The 22,996-nt window shown below is 41.0% G+C and overlaps 1 protein-coding gene across 3 annotated transcripts in view; it reads left to right on the top strand.

Annotated features, from left to right (window-relative positions):
• SLC22A3 (solute carrier family 22 member 3) overlaps window positions 1-22,996 on the top strand; it is a 95,326-nt gene that overhangs the window by 43,195 nt on the left and 29,135 nt on the right. For 2 of the 3 annotated variants that reach the window (XM_059940881.1, XM_059940880.1), the window contains exons 2-5: window positions 2,377-2,480; window positions 4,824-4,978; window positions 6,647-6,815; window positions 7,659-7,776. In XM_059940881.1, the coding sequence (XP_059796864.1) occupies window positions 2,377-2,480; window positions 4,824-4,978; window positions 6,647-6,815; window positions 7,659-7,776 (546 nt within the window). The remainder of the gene's footprint in view (window positions 1-2,376; window positions 2,481-4,823; window positions 4,979-6,646; window positions 6,816-7,658; window positions 7,777-22,996) is intronic. The other variant, XM_059940882.1, reaches the window with a different exon arrangement.

Genomic DNA, 22,996 nt, shown 5'->3' with positions numbered 1-22,996 from the left:
TATTTATTTTTGGCTGCATTGGGTCTTTGTTGCTGCGCGGACTTTCTCTAGTTGCGGAGAGCGGGGGCTACTCCTCGTTGAGGTGCGCGGGCTTCTCATTGCGGTGGCTTCTCTTGTTGCGGAGCACGGGCCCTAGGCGTGTGGGCTTCAGTAGTTGTGGCTCGCGGGCTCTAGAGCACAGGCTCAGTAGTTGTGGCGCACGGGCTTAGTTGCTCCACGGCATGTGGGATCTTCGCGGACCAGGGATCGAACTCGTGTCCCCTGCATTGGCAGGCGGATTCTTAACTGCTGCGCCACCAGGGAAATCCAAGATCGCTGGTTTTATAATAGAGAATATCTTTGTGTTTAAAGAGTATTTAGGGGTATTTTAATTCACACAATTCAAAAGCAGCTAAATACGTTCATAAAAGGATAGCTCTTGCTGGGCCTTGCTGTGTCATCTATGGAAAACATTCCTTTATCTTTAGTTAACCAAGTTATCTGAAGCTCAGCTGGAGGAAGCAAATTCTACTCTTTGAGAGGTTATATTTGACACTGGCTGACACTTTTCTGAGTCAAAATGCTTTCTCTGGGGGTTAAATCACCTGTTTGACCTCTGAGATTTTATATACTCTAATTGCATCCTTTATATGTTTAATTCTAATGGGAAATTATTTCAGATAATCATCTGCAAGTTTACTTAAAATGAAATTGTTGTGCTTTGGAAAACCAGTACCTACATTGACGATAAATCTCTTTTAAGTTACTACTACTATGCATATATGTGTATATTCCTACTTCTGTAATCTCCATAAATCTTTTCAGTAAGTCTATGAAGTGAGCCAGCTACTACTGACCCCAGTTTTTTTTTTTTCCAGCTATGTTAGTCGACAGGTCATTAGCTGTAGAACCAAGACAAGTCAGGTTCTATAAATAAATATCATTACAGTTTGCTTACGAATATGTATCTATAAGACCACTCACAATTCCTATTCCAACAACGTTAATTTCCTCATCACGCTACAGTCTAGAGTAGTGGTCTTCACACTGGGGCAAGCATACCATTTGGAGGTGTGCAGAGAAAATCACAAGGTAGAGGGCCTGGCTACTTTGAAGGGAATCAGTTTTCAGAGCCTCAACGCACATATGTCCAAAATGGATCTGTCTGAGGATATGTACATGATGAGGACACAGGTCTTTTCCTAATATCCTTCTCCCCCTTTGTGGAAGGACTCCCACCTCTCTTCCATCTTACTATGATGTATTGACCTGGGGTTTTAAAACCTGTGGGGAACCAAACAGTGGGACAGTTTGGAATATTGGTAAGAAAGTAACTAAGAAAGAAAGTAAATGACCCTAATGATTTGATTAAACAACTTTTTGTAAGTCTGGTGGTTTCCATTTCTTTCCTGACAGCAAGACTGTAGGAGTCTTAAATGGCATGTTGGTTAATAGAAAAGTTAAAAATAATTTTGATGATAGATTGTTCTGTGAACCTTGGCGTTGAGAAGGAAGCAAAAGAATTGAGTAACAATACTGTAACAAAACTCTCTCCATTCCCATTAATTTATTTATACAGACAAGTTCTCTTGGCACATAAATTTATAAAAATGAAAAACAGGAATAGAATTGATGTTGAGCCCTAACTCATTCTAGTAATAAACAATCTTCAACCACAGATTACATGAACTAAGTGGCTTTTTTAACATTCTTCTAGAAAAGGCGCAGTGCATTTCCAACAAAATTTTACTCCTGAGTAATAATTCTTTTTCAAGATTCATCATATGTTATGTTTTTGTCAATTGTGTTCTAAAAGTAACTGTAATTATAACCCAATCAGAAAGGATTCTAATAGTTAGAAACATTGTCACAGAAAAAAATGTTAATTAAATGTCAATTTATGTACATAATTTATTACGTGCAGAAGTATTTATTTACCTGTCCATTAACATAATACACATTAACACAAAACACAATATTTTCTACATAAAATATTAGGATATATGTATGTGGGAATGAAAATAAGAATTCAAAGAGAAAACAGATGAGTGTCAAATTTTAGGCTATTCAAGAACTTGTTTTCAGTGGATGATGGTAGGTATCACGTGGCTAGAGTACTCTATCAGATACAGTTGAAAGAACGATTTAAAAATGTCAGCATTTGTAGTGTACTGAAAATTACATCCATGGCAGATAGTGAAACTGATAAAGGAGACGTTTATATATCACTGTAAAAATATCTATGCGATACACTTAAAATTTTTATTTAAGGAGCATATGAGCAAAAATGTTTAAGGATCACTGGTCTGGACAGATGATCAGGTGTCTTGAGGTGTCTTAATGTCTTAAGCATTGCCACATGTCTCCGTCTCCCATGTGTTTTCTTTGTTTTCCCAGTTTGACCTCGTGTGTGTCAATGCTTGGATGCTGGACCTCACACAAGCCATCCTAAACCTGGGCTTCCTGGCCGGGGCATTCACCTTGGGCTATGCAGCGGACAGGTAGGCATGGGTATGGCAGCCAGTTTACATCTAGAAGATGATGTGTACCTGTGGAGAGGAAGATGTTTCATGTTAACCATTAGAAAACTATTCTTGCTAATTTTGGAAAAAAATCTTAATTCCTCCACTTATGACATTCATACCTGTTTGGCTGCACTAAGTCCTTCCTTCGTAAACTTCGTCTCCTCACCCCTTGAACTGTACGAATGGTTGGGGCTGCTCCCCTTGGGTCTGAATGCATCTGAGAGGAAACACAGAGCAGCAAGGCCGTGACTTCATGGCGGCGCCCATGGCTGGCTGGTTGGATGTTGTGGAGGTGATTCCATGGGCTTCAGTAACTCGCTGGTCGCGGCTTGATTAATTTAGTCATAAGGTCGCCCCCTTACAAATTTGTTTCATTTAATTAAAACAAATTTTTGTATTTATTCTACAAATTAAAAACTCTGCAAAAAAAAAAGTGTTCCAAAAACCATGAAAAGAATTTGATCTATTCTTGAACATCCATAAATACACCAGTTAATGGCAGACACAAAGTGAGTGTATATATTCAAGACAGCCGTGCTCTCTCTTCAGATATCCCCGTTTCACACATTATTGATGTAGGTTATTGTACTCCTGTTTAACTGTTCCTTTATCTCAATTCTAAGTATGAACATACTTGCAGTGATTTAACAATTCTCTCTGTCCTCCGTGTCTGGCTTACTGTTGCTCCCAGCACTCCAGCCCAGCATTAGTGGGTCGTCATGACTGTGCTCCCAGTGGACAGGGCTGGGAGTGCCTCTTGCAGAGCTGAGAACAGCAGTTAATTGGAGAATTCAAGACAAAATGCCCCCAATCCTGTAGGCAGTTGGTGGTCTGCATTTGACCAGACCAGGACTTCAAAATGGATAGAACCTTTGGTTGCTCTCCGTCCTCTCTTTCTTGTGTTGTCCCCCAGCCCTCCTCGGCATGTGACTTTCTCCTTAATCCTCTGTGTCTGGTGCTCTTTCCCTCTCTTTTATCGGTGTCTTTCCTACTGTTTCTCCTTACAGCCTTTTCAATTCATTTTTCCTTCCTTAATCTTCCCCACACAACCCTCTCTTTCCTAACTGGCTGCCATTTGGAATTGAGTTATAGATTTTCAATATGTATTTCTTTCATTTTGTTGTTACTCTTCCTAATTTAAGCATTAGGTTTTGCTTCTTCGGCATGTTTCTCTTTCACAACCAATCAACATATCTTCAAACTGAAGTAACTTGACTAAAGGAGGGGGCTTTTCCTACCTGTGTTCCGGGAGGGGCTGAGCGTCTGTCCTCAGATGTGACTCGGTACTTTGGGGAGGAAGACAGAGCCGTGAATAATGCTGCCTCACCTCGGGGCTGACCATCTTTCAGCTCCTTCAATCTCTTATATTCTTGAAGGAAAGGACAAGAAGCAATTTAATAGGTCATATATCCGTGAGAAGAGAGTGGGAAGGGCAGAGAGTGAATTTAAAAACCTAGGTAAACCGAGACTACTTGTGTCTCCACTCTGAAGCAAGATGCTGTGTGAATTTGATGGAAATTTCTATGGGAAAATGTCTTTGAGTCAAATCTCTCAAAGGTCATTGATGACAGGGCTTCACCAGCCAATAATCTGGCACAGCTATACTGGACCACTTAGCATCAGACTCTCAGAATATTGCCCGCGGTCACCTGTGTCTTTTGCCTAAGCGCTTTAATAATGGCTATGTAAATGGTGAAAGTAAAACACAAAACTTAAGAACAAATCACATTTATTGTGAACTTGATAGTTTGTAAAGAGCTTTCACATTAGCATGTCAGTTTGGTCTCTACAACCTCACTGTAGAAAAGGTAAAAGAAAAAAAATCACAAGCAAACAAACAAAACCTGCATCTTGAATTGCTTAAGAAATTCACCCAAAGTCGCATGACTGGTAGATGGGTGAGCCAGAAGGCCAGGCCTCCTGGCTGTCATGACCATTTTGGCTTCTTTCTGTCCCTTTCTCCTCTGACCCCACCCACAGAAATGCTAGGAAGTATCTAAGCTGTGCCACTGGAGTGACTGTATGGGAAAAAAACGTTGTAATGGAGAGGGTCATCTCTTTGGAAACTGCAATCCCAAGGATGCATTCCGTGCTTTAAATTTTGTAATGTCATTTCAGAGGCATAGGTTTTTATTTGCCCTGGCTTTGCTATAAAACAAAGCGTAGCATTTTCAGCCATCCTTGACATGGTAATAATGAACCTATAGAGGACACAAATTCAGCACTTAAACCTCCTTTAACAACACTTCCAGTGAGAGTCTCCTCATTGTGTTGAAGAAAACGTTTAAGGTAACCTCATCCTTTCTCTTTCTCAAAAAGGTACGGCCGAATAGTCATTTACTTAGTATCCTGTTTCGGTGTTGGCGTCGCTGGTGTTGTGGTGGCATTTGCGCCCAATTTCCCTGTGTTTGTGGTCTTCCGCTTCCTACAGGGCGTGTTTGGAAAGGGGACATGGATGACTTGCTACGTGATTGGTAAGACCTGGCTACGCCTCCTTGTCTGTTTGAGAACCAGGGTTAGGCGGGTGAGAAGTGCCGCTGGGTCAGCCTTCCTCCTGCAAGTACGGTGAGGCCTCATTGCTACAACGTTATTTCTGCAAATGGGAGGATGCAGGGGCAAGATGCTGACTCTTTAGAAATTAATGTTCCATCTTGTTTTGGGAACCAAATGTGGACTCTCGCCAAATACTGTGATGAACCACTTTCTAGCACGGCCATACTGTTATCACATGGCTTCTTGCTTTGTTTCCTTAGAGATTAATCTTTAGAAAAATTTCAGTAGTTCCTTGAAACTTTTTTTTTTTTGGCTGTGCCATGTGGATTGTGGGATCTTAGTTTGCTGACCAGCGATTGAATCCAGGCCCTCAGCAGTGAAAACACAGAGTCCTAACCACTGGACCACCAGGGAATTCCCCCTTGAAACATTTTTAAAGCATTTTCCATGTATTTCTGTGATACAGTTTGAGGTAACATTGCTGTGCTCTCAAATATTATTTCTTTAATTCTATTCCTTACGCACAAGTGGAGAACTTTTTGCCATGCAGGAGATATGACCTGAAAATGAGAAGTTCATTTGTAACCCTTTGCTATCTTCCATACCTAGAAAGTTGGATGTCTGAGTGTGAAGGAAAGAAAAACTTCTCTTTGCTCCTATTACTGGGGAAGGTCCTGGCCGCTACCTTTCCAGCAGTGTCTGGGATAGGCACCCACTCAAAGTCGTGGTGGATTTGTGACCAGGGAAATGTGAAGCCTCCTCTTTGATTATCACCCCAGATCTGTGGGCTTTCACTCACTTCTGTTACTGCTGGAAAACCCCTCTTTGGGGTGCCTACTTTGGGGACCCCTTGAAGATCTTTTTGTGGGCGAGGAAGGAGAGAGAGAGCTGGGGGGACTGATGGTTCATGGCTGGGGCAGAAGGGATAACTTTAGACTATGAAGCGTTTTAGGGAGACCCCAGTCTAGGTGAGTTTTCCTAGTTGTGATCTTAGGGCAGCAATAAGGTAACATACGCCAGGATGATCAGAATGGAATTAGGGACAGATAGAAACAGATCAGTGGGAGGGGAGGGGAGGAAAGGATGCCAGCAGTAAAATTCCTCATGTGATTTTAAAAGAAATATCACACAAATGAAAGGTCCAACACTGTGGAGAGAATTATCATTTGATAGAAACTATCTTGTGATAGTGAAAAATTTATCTGTAGAATCTAATGTTCATGATGAATCACCTAAAGAGACTGTAATATGCAAATCTTTAAAGACTGTGATAAAATCTAGCCACTTTATTATATTTATGTTTTGATAATTACAATTACTTTTCAAAATAGTCATCGTCTAAGCTTGCCTAAAACCAACACATATATTCTTTGTATACCCGGAAGGGTGCTGGGCTGGGTGTGTAGGAGGATGGCACATGCTTGTTGATAACGCAGAGAAGAGGGGGAGAGGAAGGGACTTGAGCTGTCTGGGAAACACATCCCCCTCAGGTCAGTGCCTATGGAAGCTTCGGGATCTTTGAGAGTCCTGTAGAGTATTCTAGCAATGCTGATGGATGGATGTCACAGGTGTAACGTCTCTGTTTGTTTTTTTGTTTGTTTTGGAGCTGATCTTGAGCTTCCCTAACCTCTCTGTTTGTTTTCCTTCAGTGACAGAAATAGTAGGTTCAAAACAAAGGAGGATTGTGGGAATAGTGATTCAAATGTTCTTCACCCTTGGAATCATAATTCTCCCTGGAATTGCCTACTTTATCCCCAATTGGCAAGGGATCCAGCTAGCCATCACGCTGCCCAACTTTCTCTTCCTCCTTTATTACTGGTAATGTGGTTTTGGTCATTATCAAATTTATTCTTATTCCACAGAAATGTAGAATCTATGCTTCCAAACCAACATGAAAATGAAGGCGAGATTTTCTAACATCTCCAGAATGGCTATGGGCTTTGCGAATTTCTAGAGATTATTTATTGGTTTTTGACTAATAGTTATTATTAAATTAATAAAATTGAAAAACACCTTTAAAATAGAATATTAATTATGTTTTATTATTTTGTAATATTTTTATGAAAACTACAAGGCAACAAACCATATCTGCCAGTATTTCAACATGCAGTTTAAATGCAATGAACAAGATTGCTTCTCTGTATGTTTTATTAAGCAAATTAATGTGACTCAGGTATTCTCAGGGGAATAAGAAAATGTTAAGAGCATCAGAAAATTAAGTTATCGGAAAGTTACAGGTGTATGCATTTGATTCTTATTAGAATGAACATATTTTAATCATCCTCTAATTTAATTTTAATATATGAGCAAACCAGTTTACGTAAATTGGGTTCTTAACCTTTTCCTAAATGTTCATTAAATCCCAGTTTTTTTCATCTTTGTAATTGAGGACTGTATATTCTAAGACAGCCTTCTTGCAAGGGCAATGTAATATTGATTATTTTTATCATGAGCAATGATTCAATTATCAAGTGAGCATTTTTTCCCTTCCGTTATAAACTTGCAAATATAATCTATGTTTCAGAGAGCCAGTTCTAAGCTCTCAGAATCTCCGAAACATGTATCTGATCGCAAGATCCATTTCGATAGAGAAACTCAAGTCATAAACTTGTAAGTTTTGAGATTCGCAGGCATAACTCAAAAAAGACTTCTTCTCACCAGGGTGGTTCCTGAATCTCCCCGCTGGCTGATTACTCGGAAGAAAGGAGATAAAGCATTAAAAATTCTGAGGAGCATTGCGAAATGCAATGGGAAATATCTCTCGCCAAATTACTCGGAGGTAATCTTACATATTACTAGTAACAAGTATTGTTAAAGTGGGTGTATTAATTTGTCACTTATGCACATATTATCAAATATATGACTAATCATTTTTAGTTTGACTTTAAAAAAACCTTGGGAAGAATCATAAGGTATAGTAAAGAAGAAATAATTGCGAAGTTGTAATAGCATTATAATTGAGGTGAATTGGTCATTTAGTCCATATTTTAATAGTTGCACCAAGTTACTTGAATTACTATACTTGAATCACCTACTATAGGCCCCATAGTAATTAATCATTCATTCATCTTAATTGGACAAACTATAAATCTTTTCTTGACATTCAGTTTAAGTCTAAAGATTTGTCTTTAAATTTAGTCTTGGAAGTATTACCTATGCCAACCAGAGCTTGGGCAGTAATGTAGTATTTCAGCCTTTAGACTTACACATGCTGAATAGTCTGCCCTCCCTCCCTCCCTTCCTCCCTTCTTTCCTTCCTTCCTCCAGCAAAGGCTTTTTGGGTGCCTCTGTATCACTGCATTAAGAGAAAAGGGGGTGGTGTATTATAAGCTCATTCTTGTCTTTTCAAAGATTCAATATGCAGCCGAAGACATATACATGTATTTGAAGCAACGCCTGAATAATTAGAGAATAACATATAAAAAAGATATGATTTTTGCTTTAGCTGCAAAGACTAAGTGAATGCAGAATAACAGAGGATTATTATAAAAGGAATATTTAAGAATAATTTTTTTTTAATTTATTAAATTTATTTATTATTGGCTGCGTTGGGTCTTCATTGCTGCGCACGGGCTTTCTCTAGTTGCGGCGAGCGGGGGCTACTCTTTGTTGCGGTGCCCGGGCTTCTCATTGCGGTGGCTTCTCTTGTTGTGGAGCATGGGCTCTAGGCACACAGGCTTCAGTAGTTGTGGCATGTGGGCTCAGTAGTTGTGGCTCGTGGTCTCTAGAGCACAGGCTCAGTAGTTGTGGCGCACGGGCTTAGTTGCTCCACGACATGTGGGATCTTCCCAGACCAGGGATCGAACCTGTGTCCCCTGCATTGGCAGGCGGATTCTTAACCATCGCAACACCAGGGACGTCCATAAGAGGAATTTTTAAATGTTTAATATTAATATTGCTAACATTGTTTTCTTTTGTAGCATTCAGTTTGTTTTGCTAGAAACGTTCTGATAAACATGGGTTTGTGGGTTGTATTGTCAACTCCCCAGCTTCCTAGCTCCCCAGAACCTGGTTGGATATATTCGGATTTCTACCTTCTTCTTTCACTCTTACATTAAGCGACAAGCAGTAGGCTATGGGTTTACAAAGGTTTCAACTGACCAATTGTCACTGTTGGAAGTAGATTAATGATTTACCTTGAGGTTTACAGGTCATAAAATATATGGTAAAGATAAAACGTGATCTGTTCTAACCATGAAGACTCGTCGATCCTTGTCATTCTTTGACTGAGAACATTTGAGCTGTGCTTCTAGGGAAAATAATATCCCACTGCCCTCTCAGCTTGCTCTGGTCACACGAGCCATTGGTCTGCACAGCTGGATCAAATGAATGATACTTCGTACTCAGTTTTAATGGCCAAATGAGTATTTTTGCTATTCATTCACCAGTATCCTGAAGACATTGCACGTAGTCCCAGAGCTAAGCATGTGTAAGATCTAAATCAAGGTTTTAAGAGTATAGAAAACATAGTGTGTGCTGATGGCTTATGAAAGAAGATGCTGCATTAACCGGGCACGTTGTGTGTTATCATGAGTGTTGCTGAGAGGCCAGAGGATGATTCCCAAAATAGCTGCTATTCCACATCCTGTGAGTGTCCAGTCCAACACCCACTGACCCGCTTCGAATTCATGAGCAGGATAGAGATCATTTCAGCAGGGAAGTACTTAAATGCTCTACATGGTTGTGATTGTAAAAGATCGGGAACTATGGATCCGGTGGCTTCCAAGACACTTGAACTCTAGTTTTTAGCAGTTAGATGATCTCCATTTGAAAGTCAGGTTTGATCAGACTTCAGTTTCTCTAGGACTTCAGTTACTCTAGGATCCTAGCTACCACTGTGGGCGTAGAATCCTAGTGATAGGTGTTGTGATAGGTTGATAAGCCTCTTCGGTCTTTTTTAATCTATAGGTTTTCTTTTTCTGGCAAATTTTTCTAGCAACTTTGGTGGAGAATGCTACGAGATTTTCTTTCTGTTGAGCTTTCTGAAGTCTAAATTTCACTGATTACATCTCTTCGGATCCTTTAACATGACCCTCTGTCTTGTATTCCTTGTGATGGAATACAACTAAATATAACTAAATTGGTAGTTAGATCTAGAGTTAAGCAAGTTCAGGTTTGTCATTTTGGGCAAGACTACTTCAAAAGTGGCTTTGTACATTTCCATTAAGAGACACCTAGTATCTCTGTGCCTCTCTATTCTTTTGTGATGTTAGCTGCCACTGATAATCATTGCCTGGATTTATTCATTCATCAGAGATTGCAAATTGACAATATTCCCATTTTGTCATTATTTCTTCATGTGTTACTGGAATACTTATATAAAGACTAACTTATCCCATCAACTGAGATGACTCTCAGATACAGTTCCTGTAGGAAAGGCAAGATATAGGCATAATTCTTTCTTTTCAAATTAGCAAATTGGTTGCCTGCATTCTCAAAGTGATCAATGCATTGTGGGCTATGGTTTTTTAAGCCTCATTATGACCTCCTGGATTCATACATACTGTGTATGTTTCAGTCTTTTGCAGTTATTGTTATTATCCTACTGATGCTCAAATTGCCCCCGTCTTTGGACAGACGAGGCTCATCTTTGCTGGTTCCTGAGTCCCTCTGCCACACCTCTAGTAGTTTCTGAATGCTTCCTTGCTCATTAGCACGACAAGATTTTCCAGGCTTGTCTTGTAAGTTCCAGTCTCATGCTTGTAATCACCTGCTTCTCAAAGGGGCCTTCAATTTTTGAAATAAATGTCTTCAAACTGACCCTGTCCATCTCCAGCCTTTAAAAATTGTACAACCTAAGCAGAAAGGCAAAGTATTGTCTTTAAAAAGAGAAAGAATTTTAAAACGTAAAGACGTTTAAAACACCTTGCTAATAGCTGAATTCAGTCAAATTATAGGCCAAACCATAATTTTCTATTTCAGAGATATTAATGTTTCCACGAAGCATGATAATGTGCAAAATCCCTCTTTCAATACTCAGAAATACTGGTAGGTAGTGCAGGCATTTGCCTTGAACTCCAGCACCAGCACCAAGGCAGGAGCCTATTATAGTTTTGGGGGTAATGCTATCAATTACTCCTATTTTGGCAACTCAAGGAACTATTGCCCATGTCAACAGTAGGACCACCAGGAAACCTTACAGTTATACAGTCACCTCACACCTTCAGAAACCCTCCGTTGCCTTAGCTGGTATCCCTGCTCTCTGGATATAATAACCTCAAGGCACCCATGCCCAAGGCTGGTTGCCCAATGCTCTCCTTCCACTTTTCACGGAACCTCTCTTTGGTAAATCCTGACTTTTGGAAGAAGTCATTACCATGTAAATGACCTCATCCCCCAAGACCTCTCCAATTCCCACCTCATCCTAGGGGTGCACATCCTAGGTTGCAGTGAAGCTAGAATGAATTAGAAAGAATCTGCTTGGTAGCAGAGCAGCCCTAGGAGATCTGGCAGCTGTACCCTCCTCTCGTCACAAGAGCCTCAGCCACCTCCCAACACCAGCCTGTTCCATCACTGACACCAGAGGTCCTGGTCTATTTTAGACCCGAGAAGCAGAAGTGGTGGGAGGGTACCAGTTCAGAGCAGAAGCTGTAAAGGCATCACGAGTTTCTGACAGCTCTTTTGCTCTTTCCTTCTGCTACAACAACATCACATCCCAAATTGAAGCTGTTCCTTCAGCGTGGGTCCAGAATGAGAAGAGCTACAACTTGGAACAGAGCTATAGCAGCTGACCTACAGCTGAGACATGGAATGTGGCCAAGAAATCATTGTTTCCCCTGTAAACTACAGTCTGCTAAATGTGTCTCAGTAAGCTACAGAGATTTGGGGGTGTTTGTTTTTGCAGCCAAAGCTAAGGTAGCTGATAGTAATAGTACTGGTTCAGTTGCCAAAGTAGGGTTTGGTGATCCAACACATTTTTTGCTATCTAGATGACACTGGATTGTGGTAGATTAGATTATTGTTTGAAATAGTCACATCTTCCCCCTCGTTTCCAATGAATGAAGATACTTCCTGCCTCCGTTGATTGCGGGGCAGAGCAGTGTAACCTACTTTGGCCTTATGATGGCTGAAGTGTACGGCCTGCCCTTCGACTTCGGGCTTGGCCGTTTGGGTTGCTTTGGCCAATGGTAGGCGACCAGATGTGATGCAGTAGAGTCATGAAATGTGCTTGTGTGCTTGGGCTTGATCTCTGGGCTTCAGCCATCACTGTGAGAAAAATATTTCCAGGTTCTCCTACTGACCACATAGAAGGCTAAGAGACATTTGGAGGAAAGCTGCTCTAGCAAAGTCTCCCCAAACCTAGATCAGCAGTCTCCCAGCCAGCCCACAAATGTGTGAGCTCAATGAATGCTTATTATTTTATGCCACTATGCTTGTTACAGAGCATTATTTATCAAAAGTCAACTGATATCCTGATTAAATAGCCCTTGTCACTTACTGACCTGGATTATACAACTACATAGGTATTAACTCTGGCAGCAGTTTTGGTTTCATTTTTTTAAAAAAGGATTTTAAAGGCCCTTATCCTAAAGATCTCTCTCTCCCCCTCCTCCTCCTCCTCTTGTCTTCGTGTGGGATATGCTCATGGAAAATAGTAGGCTACAACTCTAGTTAACAAAGAGGCTCTAATACTACAGAACTGAATATGTCCGTATTTGTTGGTGACATTGTTATGCTCTGTTGACTCAAAAACCTATAAGGCTTGATTGTAATTTCCTTACTTTTATGATATGTCTGTATAGTTCATTGTTCATAGCTAATCACAGTTTACTGAAATGTCAGTACCAGATGTTACACTGATAATCATTCATGCATAAACACACTCATGGGCAGTTCCCATGGTGACATGTTTGGGTCACATCAAGAACTGATACTTGAGCTTTCTGATCCCAAAGGGAACATCATCAATATAAATGATCCCACTCTGATATATTTCCAAAATTGAATATATTAAAACCTCATTAAAAAATGTCAGGCTAATTTTTAGATTACCTTAGTTACCAGAGAGACTTCCAACACTTAATAGCTGCCATATTTCCTATATTTTAATGAACCGTCACAGAAGTATCAATATTGCTCCAGACTGGGACTTTCCAGCTTTGGGAATGTCTGTTTCTGACATTTCCTTTCCAAAGGGGATTTTTATAAACATAATTTTTGTTCTTCCAAAAGAGGAACCACACCATGATTCTGGCTGTCATGAAGTCCATGTGAGTTGTGTGGTATTTTCATCCAGTTGTGCTGTCTTTGTTAGTTTTTGTGTTTAATTATTATCTCAGACTTGAAACTTAAAAACTCTCCCATAGAATTCATTTCAAAAGATCCAGAGAAAGTAATTTAGGCCCAAGCAGTGACCGTGTCAAGAGTGGGAAAGGTGTGAGTTTAGAAAATAGTAAAAGACAGTGGGAAAAAGTCTCTGGAAACTTGTACATTACTTTCCCTTAACAGAAGTAAATCTTCATTCTTTGACTTCACACAGAGTAAATGATGCCAATTCTACCAGCAAAGCCATCATCCTTAACATGACATGCTAAAATGATTACTGTAATATGCATGCCACCACATTAGCTTTAATTTAGAATATTCTTGATTGCATAAAAAAATGTCAGGACACTTCATATACTAAACATAAAATGGATCTTTGGAGCTGAGAAATAATTTAATAGTACTCTAGTTAAATCCATTTTTGGAAATAGCCTGAGTTCTATAAATGGGCTATATTTCAATTCTAATTAGTTCCCATGTCTTTAACTTTTTGAAAATAAGACAATATTGCATGAATAGAGAAAAATGTTTATGCTGCAATTTAAAAAGCCATAAAAACAGCAGTGAAGGACTGTTGAATCCAGAGCGAGTTCCTTTCCCCAGCTGGGTGATTAAATAGTAAGTTTCTTCCACTAAAGGAAATTTGGCCTAAAACCTTCCAGGTCAGTGGGCTCTCATTTCACCTGTACAAATCTTGAGGAAGAATGATCCAGAGCATCATATGGCTTTAATTGAGCTAGAAATCCAAGTGTCATATCCCTTAAAGAATGAGATTACAGCCCTGGAGAGGGCAAGGCAGATTTTCAGGGCATCTCCCCAAAGAGCAGTATTTTGAGTGAGGAACCCTGGGAGACAGGCCTTCTCTCTCCCGCCCTCAAATTGACCTTCCAGAGTCCCTCTTGAAATAACTGGGCTGTATGCTCTTGCCACGGTCTTAAGCTTGAGAAGTATACATCAGAACTGTGAAAGAAAAGCACTCAGCATCAGTGTTATATAAATATAAATAAATATATATGTAAATATAGTGATAGCAGTCAGTCCTGGTGTCTGATGACATCTTTCTAACAAGTAATTGGATCTACAGAACCCAGGACAACTAATGGACTCAGATGGTTACCAGGAGGGTGACCAGTTGTCTTTGTTTGCCCAGGACTGGGAAGATTTCTAGGATAGTGAAGTCTCAAAGCTAAACCTAAAGAAAGTCTCAGGCAAATGGGGATGAGCTGGTCACCCTGTGACTAGGTCAGTCCTCACCTTCCCAGCTATACTTAGGGGAGGATACCAAAGATATACATTTTCTGGCTTCACAAGCCCCTCCCAGCCCACTGCGGACCCTGATCCCTATGAGAAGACAGTGGGATGCCTGGCCTGACTAGAGGATGGGACCTGGGATTTCCCGATGTCAGATGCAAGCTGCCGGGGCCCCCAGGTGCCTGCCAGGCTTCCTCTTTCTTCCTCAATCCCTAATTCCTTAAAAAAAAAAAAAAAAAAAAAACTTTTACAGCCTTTATTTGAAGGTCTAACATGAAGTGATATTCCTTTGAAAAAAACACACACTTTATTGATGTATGATTGACATGCAGAAAGCTGTACATATTTCATGTATACAACTTGCTCAATCCCCTGTTTCTACTATAGTTCTTAATCTGGACTTGAACCCTAGTTGTTCGACTGGGGCCCTGGCCCCCTGCTTACTTTCTGCCTGTTCTTTCTTTCAAAAGTGGGGTCCCACTGCTGATGTCTTTACTCATCTGTTGTCATAGAGTTAGATGTTGCCCCTCCTGATAACTGCTGCCTGCTCTTTCTAGAGACTGCGGCTGCTGAGAACCCGTCCTCCAGGTGGGTCCCACACGGGACAGCAGTGCTGGCCCACAGGAGACCCAGGTGTCGCCTCCCCCCACTGGCCTCTCGTGGTGTACATTCTTGGTCCAGACACAGAGCCAAAGCACTTCTATTCACCTGGCCTGCTCTCCCTAAAGCTGAGATTCCAGCAAACACCGTAGGCAAATGATGCTGGATTATGACGCAAGGGGAAGAGTTCCAAGCTCTACATAGTGACATTTAGGGGCATGTCAACTCCTCATTCATTAGTTACAGAATCTGGGAACAATGCACTCCTCCCTTTTGCCCTCTCAAAGGCTGGTCCTTGCCCTTCAGAACAACAGCCCTCCCGTTTGAGCCCCAGCACCCCTGTGGTGGTGCAGAGAAGCATTTGCCTTTTTCTGGCCTAGCCCGAGCCCCGGTGGCATTACGAACAAAGCTAATTAAAATATGAAACAAAATGAATAAGCCACACAGGCTTATTTTATTCTGTTGATATTGATTGCTCTTTTTTGTGAGAATTGTGAAAATGCCTGCTTCAGTTATTTTAATTCTGGGTCTCTCTAATAGAATAAAAAGTGAGTTTGCTTTTGCTCTTGCTTTTTGGAACACTTGCCAAGAGAATGGCCCTCTAACACTGTCTTTGAAATCATATTCTATCGTGTGAGAGAGGAAGATGACAGCTTTTTCCAGTGTTTTGTTCCTGTGCCACTTGGCCCACTCTTGTGTTTTTGGCAAAAGCAGCCTCTGCAATCCAAATTGCTGTGCTTCCTTACTGTGAATAAATGAGAAAATACTAGCTCTTTGTGAAAGTGTTCCTTGCTGTGGAGGCCATGATGGGTACAACTTCCAGAACCCTGCACATCCAACTCCCTGGCAGGGAATTCCCGGGCATTATTCCTACTCCAGAGCTGCTGTTGCTATGACAGTGCTGCTTGCTAGATCTTCAACCCATTAGGAAAACTGCCTTTTTTCAAGAAATAATCCTAAGAAAAGAGATGCAGCCTGGGTGAAATCATTTAAAGTCTCCAGGGCTAGGTTGATTGTTGGAGTATACAGACATGCTCCTTTGATGTAGATAAACATGAGAAAATTGTGCTAAATAGTAACAGAGAAAACACACTGGGATCTATTCGCTTCCATCCCTAGAGGTTCCCCCCAGGTAGATGGTATAAAAGGTATCAGGTGCTAGATTTTCAAGGGCTAAATCTTCCCTTCCCTGGAAAAAATAAAAATTAAGATCCATCTAACAGATGGCTGGGTGAAGAACATCCAGGTTGTGTTGCCATAGCAACACTTCTTCATGTGGATACAGATATGAACGGGACCAAGCCCATGCAATCCAGGGATGGCTAGATTTCTTGGTTTAGAACAAATAATATGGGTCTGTGCTCTTTTCATTTTTCTTTGAATCTGGCGCTATTGGAGGGAAGTATAATTTAATGTACAGAAAGGGGACCTGATCGAGAGGAAGCCTGCCTTCTTCAAAGAGTGAATGTACCTTTCTTAAGGTGGCTGAATAAAGGAAGCTTTAAAGAGTGAAGAAGTCCTTATATCCTTCCCAGGAAAAGGACTTAGGGAACGTTGGGGGAAACGGCCTGAACCAAGGACACTCTTACGCTAGAAAAGCAGACCTTTGTTACCGTCCCTAGGAATGGGCATGGAGGGTGACCAAAGAGGAACGTTCTGGCTAACACACTCCTGCCTCTCAGCACCTGTGACCTCAGCCCCAGAGTCGATGGAAGAATCATGTGGCAGTCTGTCCCAGGGGGCCACTGATCCTTGGGGACCATCAAGTTACTGCAAAAGTCCACAAACCATTTGCAGCCAGTCTTGTCTGTAGAATGAATGAATACATCTTGGATAAATATCTATTATTTCAGATGAAGGTAGATGCCGTTGTGATGAATGATGACTAATGAATTGAAAGGCGTTAAGTTCGTAGTAAATTTGTGTTATGTTGTGGTCTCAATGAACAGAATTAAAAGCACAATTCCTATCATGTGGGCAACCTTTAAATTCTTTGACATTAACCAGAAGTTCTCATACTCAATTAGGACAAGAGTCACTGATCAGTAAGTACAAACAGGATTAGTTTCCATCAGTTGGACAACCGTTCCCTGAGCTCTCAGAGTTCAAGTTACATGAAGTTCTCAGAAAAAGCTGAAGGACCCCACAGAGTCTTGATAAACAGAATTCTTGACAACTTCAGAGATTCGTTCAGTTGTTTTAAATTCAATAAAATAAACTCAACTTCATTATATTCTGCTCTTTCACTGACCTTAAGGACAAGTTCTTCCTGTGAAGTAGTAGGAGTTGAGCAACTTGGTGTACAATTGTCTTACTGTCTCTCAAAGGTGGATCCTAGTTTTCTTTCCTGTTTATGTTTCAGAGCCAACACACCACTAACAATTTAGATCTTGAGGAAGACTGAGGAAGGCTTACTGAATGAATGCTCAGCACGATTATTTCTATGGCACCAAGAACGATAGAGATTAAGTACTTACCTCATGTGTTGATCACTAGTGGAGTCTCCAGGCTTAAATACTTCTTTGAAACCTGACGTTGACAAATTTTACCAAAGACAATTCAAGTATTCACTCTGCAATTCCTAACCGTTAACATGCTGTATTTATACAGGCTGATCTAAAATTAGCAGGGGACAGATTTGATGGCAATTGAGTGAAACATGGGCTCCACTCCATGTAATGTTCTTCCCACAGTTCTGTAAACTCTATGGTACACTTGGTTCTCTAAAAACAACCAGCCTGTAAAGTTCAAGTTGATTATTAATTATTGCATTGAAAATATTTTTCACCTTGCACACTGAATCATGGAATATTTTATTTGGTCACCACATGTTTAGAAAAACCATTTAAATGTAATTGACATGAGGTCGTCCCACAAACTGACACACAATGCAGCAGGAATTCATCTTCATTTGTTCACCCATTTATTCAGCAGATAGTTACAGAGCACTAGGTTCAAAACATCTAGTTTTAAACAACCTCTGTGCAATAGTCACTTTCAAAAATGCCTCCCAACATGCATTCAAGGTGCCTTACATTTTCTCTAATTCTGTATGGTTGGTTTTCTTTCTTTTTGTTTTTGAGCTGTTTTCAGGTCCCCCCACTAATAGTTCCCTACCTATTCAAATATACTCAGTTTCATCATATAGATAAGTTTAATACAACTAAATATAAATTTTTCCTCTCATCTAAAGCTGAAGAACAGCTTAAATCTCAAGTGTAGAGTTTGGAAACCATATCAGTGTGTTTTAATTTTGATGGCATTTGTCTACAGAAAGGTATTCTAATTGGATCTCAGTTAGTACACCTGTTAAGGATGGAAACTCACCTATGTATTTGTTGGAATATAATAAAGCAAGTCACATTTCAAAGTTAGAGTAGAGAGTGAAGGCAGTATAACATTAATACACATCACTGTGGTCCAGAGTGAAGCCATGAGACTGAACAGCCTTCACTATCAAAAACCTCCAGAGTCAGAATTCCAGGGATGGTGTATACCACCCGCTCATGGCTTGTACTTAAAAGCATCTCATCCCTCTCTAAAGATGGTTCTGCCTGAACAATAAAGTACATGCCAATGAACAATAAGTACCTGTTTGCAGAAAAATATTTTGCAAATCAAGAAATAGAGAAGGGAGAAGCTTGCAAATTCCAGAACTCACCAAGGACTACGATATTTATTGGGGTGCGTGTCAACTGCTTTTTTAGCTGTTCAGCTGTACTTGACTTTCTTTGGAAAATTTCTCAGCTTTCCCCAATGCATGTAAATAAACATGAAACTAAGGGCTTTCTGAGGTGCAGAAGTAAGGCAAAATTTGAATAGTTGGCAAGTCTGGAAGCACTGAAAGCAGAGGAAATTCCAAGATGACCTCTAAGTAGCTCTGTAGGAGGTGGTTTGGGTGACTGTCATTTTTCTTTGAGCGCAGAGTTGAGTTAAGCCTGTCTCTCTGCGCGTGTTACAGCCATCGCTGGGCTGTGCAGGCCCCTCTCATGTTTGTTTGATTTGATTTTCCCTTCCTCCACTCTCCCCACTCTGCCCTCAACAGGTCCCCAATTGAATGTGCTTGATTTATGCCCTTTGATATTGATGTGTCCTTATAAACCAGAGCTTGTGGTATGTGTGGGTTTAGGTGACATAAATGGCATTGTGCTGCTCTAGATCTTGTTTCATTTCTTACTTTTTCATGGAGCAATGTTTTAAAGGTCTCCCTGTGCTGCCCACACATGAGTGCTGCGTGGTTTTTGTCAGTACCTTCTGCTGTATTTCACATCTCCATCCTCCAAACCTGGGCTGCCTCCAATCATCCTGATAAATGTTTCCATACATGACCTCTTTGTTTATCCGTTCTCTATATAATAGTTTGCATCTGCTAGTTCCAAACTCCTAACCCATCCCCCCTAACCCCTGCCCCTTGGCAACCACAGTTCTGTTCTCTATGTCTGTGAGTCTGTTTCTGTTTTGTAGATAAGTTTATTTTCGTGTCATATTTTAGATTCCACATATAATGGTAGCATATGGTATTTGTCTTTCTCTGTCTGACTTACTTCACTTAGTATGATCATCTCTAGGTCCATCCATGTTGCTGAAAATGGCGTTATTTCATTCTTTTTTTTACGGCTGAGTAGTATTCCATTGCATATATATACCACATCTTCTTTATCCATTCATCTGTCGATGGACATTTAGGTTGCTTCCATGTCTTGGCTATTGTAAATAGGGCTGTTATGAACATTGGGGTGCATGTATCTTTTTGAATTAGAGTTTTCTCTGAATCTATATCCAGGAGTGGGATTGCTGGATCTTATGGCAACTCTGTTTTTAGTTTTTGAGGAACCTCCATACTGTTCTCCATAGTGGCTGCACCAATTTACATTCCCACCAACAGTGGAGGAGGGTTCCCTTTTCTCATACATGTCCCCTTTGCACATTTGAGAGGTTTCCCGTGGAATATAATGCCTAGAAGTGGAACTGCCGGGTCCCGGGATGCGTGCAAGTTTAGTGCCCTAAATAATGCCAGATTGCTTTCTGTGTACACCCACTGAATGTCCTGTTTGCCCATGTACACATTTGGTACTTTACAGTTTTCTAATTTGGGCCAGCCTCCTGAGTGTTTTAGGTTGCACGTCTGTGGGTACCAGTGAGGCTCAGCACATCTTCGTGCGTGTCGCTTTGCTATTTGTGTTTCTCCTATGTGGATTGCCTTGCCATATCCTTGCCCACGTGTATTGAATTTTCTGGATTTGTTGGACTTATTGGATTGGATTTGTCCCCTTCAATTTATAGGATTGCCTTTAATATTCTAAGTTTTACCCCGTTGTTGGTTTTAGACATTGCAAGTATGTTTCCGTCAATGTTTTAGCTACCCATTAACTTTGCCTATTTTTTGTTTCATTGACCAAAAATTCTTAAATCCTTAATTGATTTGATACGGTCAGATCAGTATGTTTTCACCTATTGATTGTTTTCTGGGTTTTGTTTAAGAAATCTTCTTCTGTACCCAAAGGCCACAGACATTCTCCTATTAGCTTATGGCTCCGTCACATCCAGGCCTGAATCCATCTGCCCTGCTCCCTCGATGCCAGTGTGAAGCAGGGATCCACCTTTATTGGTCTCAGTACTGAGCCGGTTTTCTGAGTACCAGCTAATAAGCAGATGCATCATTTATTAAGTTCCCATTTCTGAGTCTAAATTAGTTTACAACCTAAAACCTGTCTACTATTTTTAAGGAACCCAATAACTCGTAACATACATATGTGCTCCTGGGCTTCAGATCGGGGCTAAGATGCAGGCGCCTCGCCAGTGTTATCAATGAATGTCCCACACCTATGAAGCTCCATGTGGCTGGAGATACATGAACCAGATAATGAACCAGATCACTTAGACCTCAGATTCGTATACAACCAGCAGACAATCATGTTCACGCTCTTGGCCTTAAAAGATAAGTACACGTTTGTTAGCAAATGCCCAAATCTCAATACTTATCCTCTAAAACACACTTTCTGATTCTGGACGTCGCTATCTAACTGCCCATCACCGAAATGAAGGAGAAATACTCTTCAAAGCCGGAACATCAGTCATGCAAAAGCAGAAGGGATATGAATGTCCCCCCAGGATACTCAAGTATTTCTTTAAAAAATGAGGATTGTCTCTGGGAGAATAATGCCTGCTCTCCATGCCTCTCAAAAGGAGGTGACAGCGTATGAACGTACTTCATCAATGTAGAACAAGATCATGATTTTCAGACCCACCAACACCTTCATTAGGTGTACTTGGGGGCTCAAATGGGACTTGTTAACTGTTCCATTCCCTGGGCAGCGACGTAAGCTCTTAGTCACAAGCTTTCAATGGGATGGCAGGTCTACCCAGGGATCCCTCTGCTTCTGTGTTACAATTTTATGATTTATTTCAGTGATAAACTAATTAGTGCCTGTCGATTGAAAAAGCAGTAGAAATAATCCTCATTTCTTTTTAGGAGTTTTAAAGGTGTGATTTTATCAAAAGGACTTATTATTTATAAGAAGCAAACAAAATTTCATGAAAATTGCAATTTTCCCAAATTTAAGTTGAAGTCTTAGTTTAATTACTTTAAAATAGAAATTTAATACTTAGCATAATAAATTCCTATGAAGAAGAGGGTATAGACCAGAGGGCTTTTTTGTAAACATGAGATATCTATGGACTCTTTATCATTCAGGATAAGCCAGGTGTGCATGTAACAAACACTCCCCAAATCTCTGTAGATTAAAACCACAAAAGAGGGACTTCCCTGGTGGCGCAGTGGTTAAGGATCCGCCTGCCAATGCAGGGGACACAGGTTCAAGCCCTGGTCCGGGAAGATCCCACGTGCCGCGGTGCAGCTAACCCCGGGCACCACAACTACTGAGCCTGCGCTCTAGAGCCCATGAGCCACGACTACTGAGCCCACGTGCCACAACTACTAAAGCCCATGTGCCTAGAGCCCATGCCCTGCAACAAGAGAAGCCACTGCAATGAGAAGCCCGCGCACCGCAACAAAGAGTAGCCCCTCGCTGGCTGCAACTAGAGAAAGCCGGGGTAGCAATGAAGCCCCGATGCAGCCAAAAAAATTAATAAATAAATAAAATTTTAAAAATAAATAAAAACCACAAAAGATTAACTCCTGTCTGTGCCACGTGGATTCACTGGGGGCTCCTCTCCTTTTCACAGGGTCCTCGCCCTTTAATCCAGGCTGTCCTAGCAGCCACTGCCTGGACCATCGCAGAAAAGGGGGAGTTCTAGAGGGTCCTGCTTCAGCAATTAAATGCTCACAACTCCTTGGCAAATCTGGGGAGGGGGCCCCACTCAATCACGCAGGACCAAGCACTGCAATCCTATCACGTCCGTGTGATGGGCTGGGGAGGGAGGAGAGGAAACCAAAACATTTTTGGCAAACAGCGCTCGTGAGATGAGTACCACCATAGATCTCTTTTAAAAGAAAAAAAAAATTAAGAATACAGAATTCAGTTTGAGAAACACTGACTTAGGAAGATACATGCTTTTGAATGCAAATGATGACTACAAAGTAGCTTTCGCCTTCACAACTGGTTAAAAAAAATAATTTGGTCAAAGTGTAATCACAATTTCAAAAGTTCTTACTGAAAAATAGGAACTATGACGACCCATTTCTTAGAGAAACCACAGCTTCGGGTCATTGTGAGAGCAGAAAGAAGATGGTACCCAAGGCGCGAAAACTCTCGGAGCACATGTTAAATAGAGGACAAAGAAGGGCAGCCAGGCCTCTGCTCAGTCACAGCCAGCAGGCAGGGCCAGCTCAGCACAGGGATTTAAACACCCTGAAAAGATGCCTGTGAACCTAGCGGATGGGGAACACCAGAGAGGACGCCAGGACCACTGCCGGCTTGCTG

The sequence above is a fragment of the Balaenoptera ricei genome, chromosome 12 (assembly GCF_028023285.1).
Source record: "Balaenoptera ricei isolate mBalRic1 chromosome 12, mBalRic1.hap2, whole genome shotgun sequence".
Classification (NCBI taxonomy): domain Eukaryota; kingdom Metazoa; phylum Chordata; class Mammalia; order Artiodactyla; family Balaenopteridae; genus Balaenoptera; species Balaenoptera ricei.
Note: the sequence above shows the minus strand (reverse complement) of the source record. Positions and strands in the feature narration are given on the sequence as shown.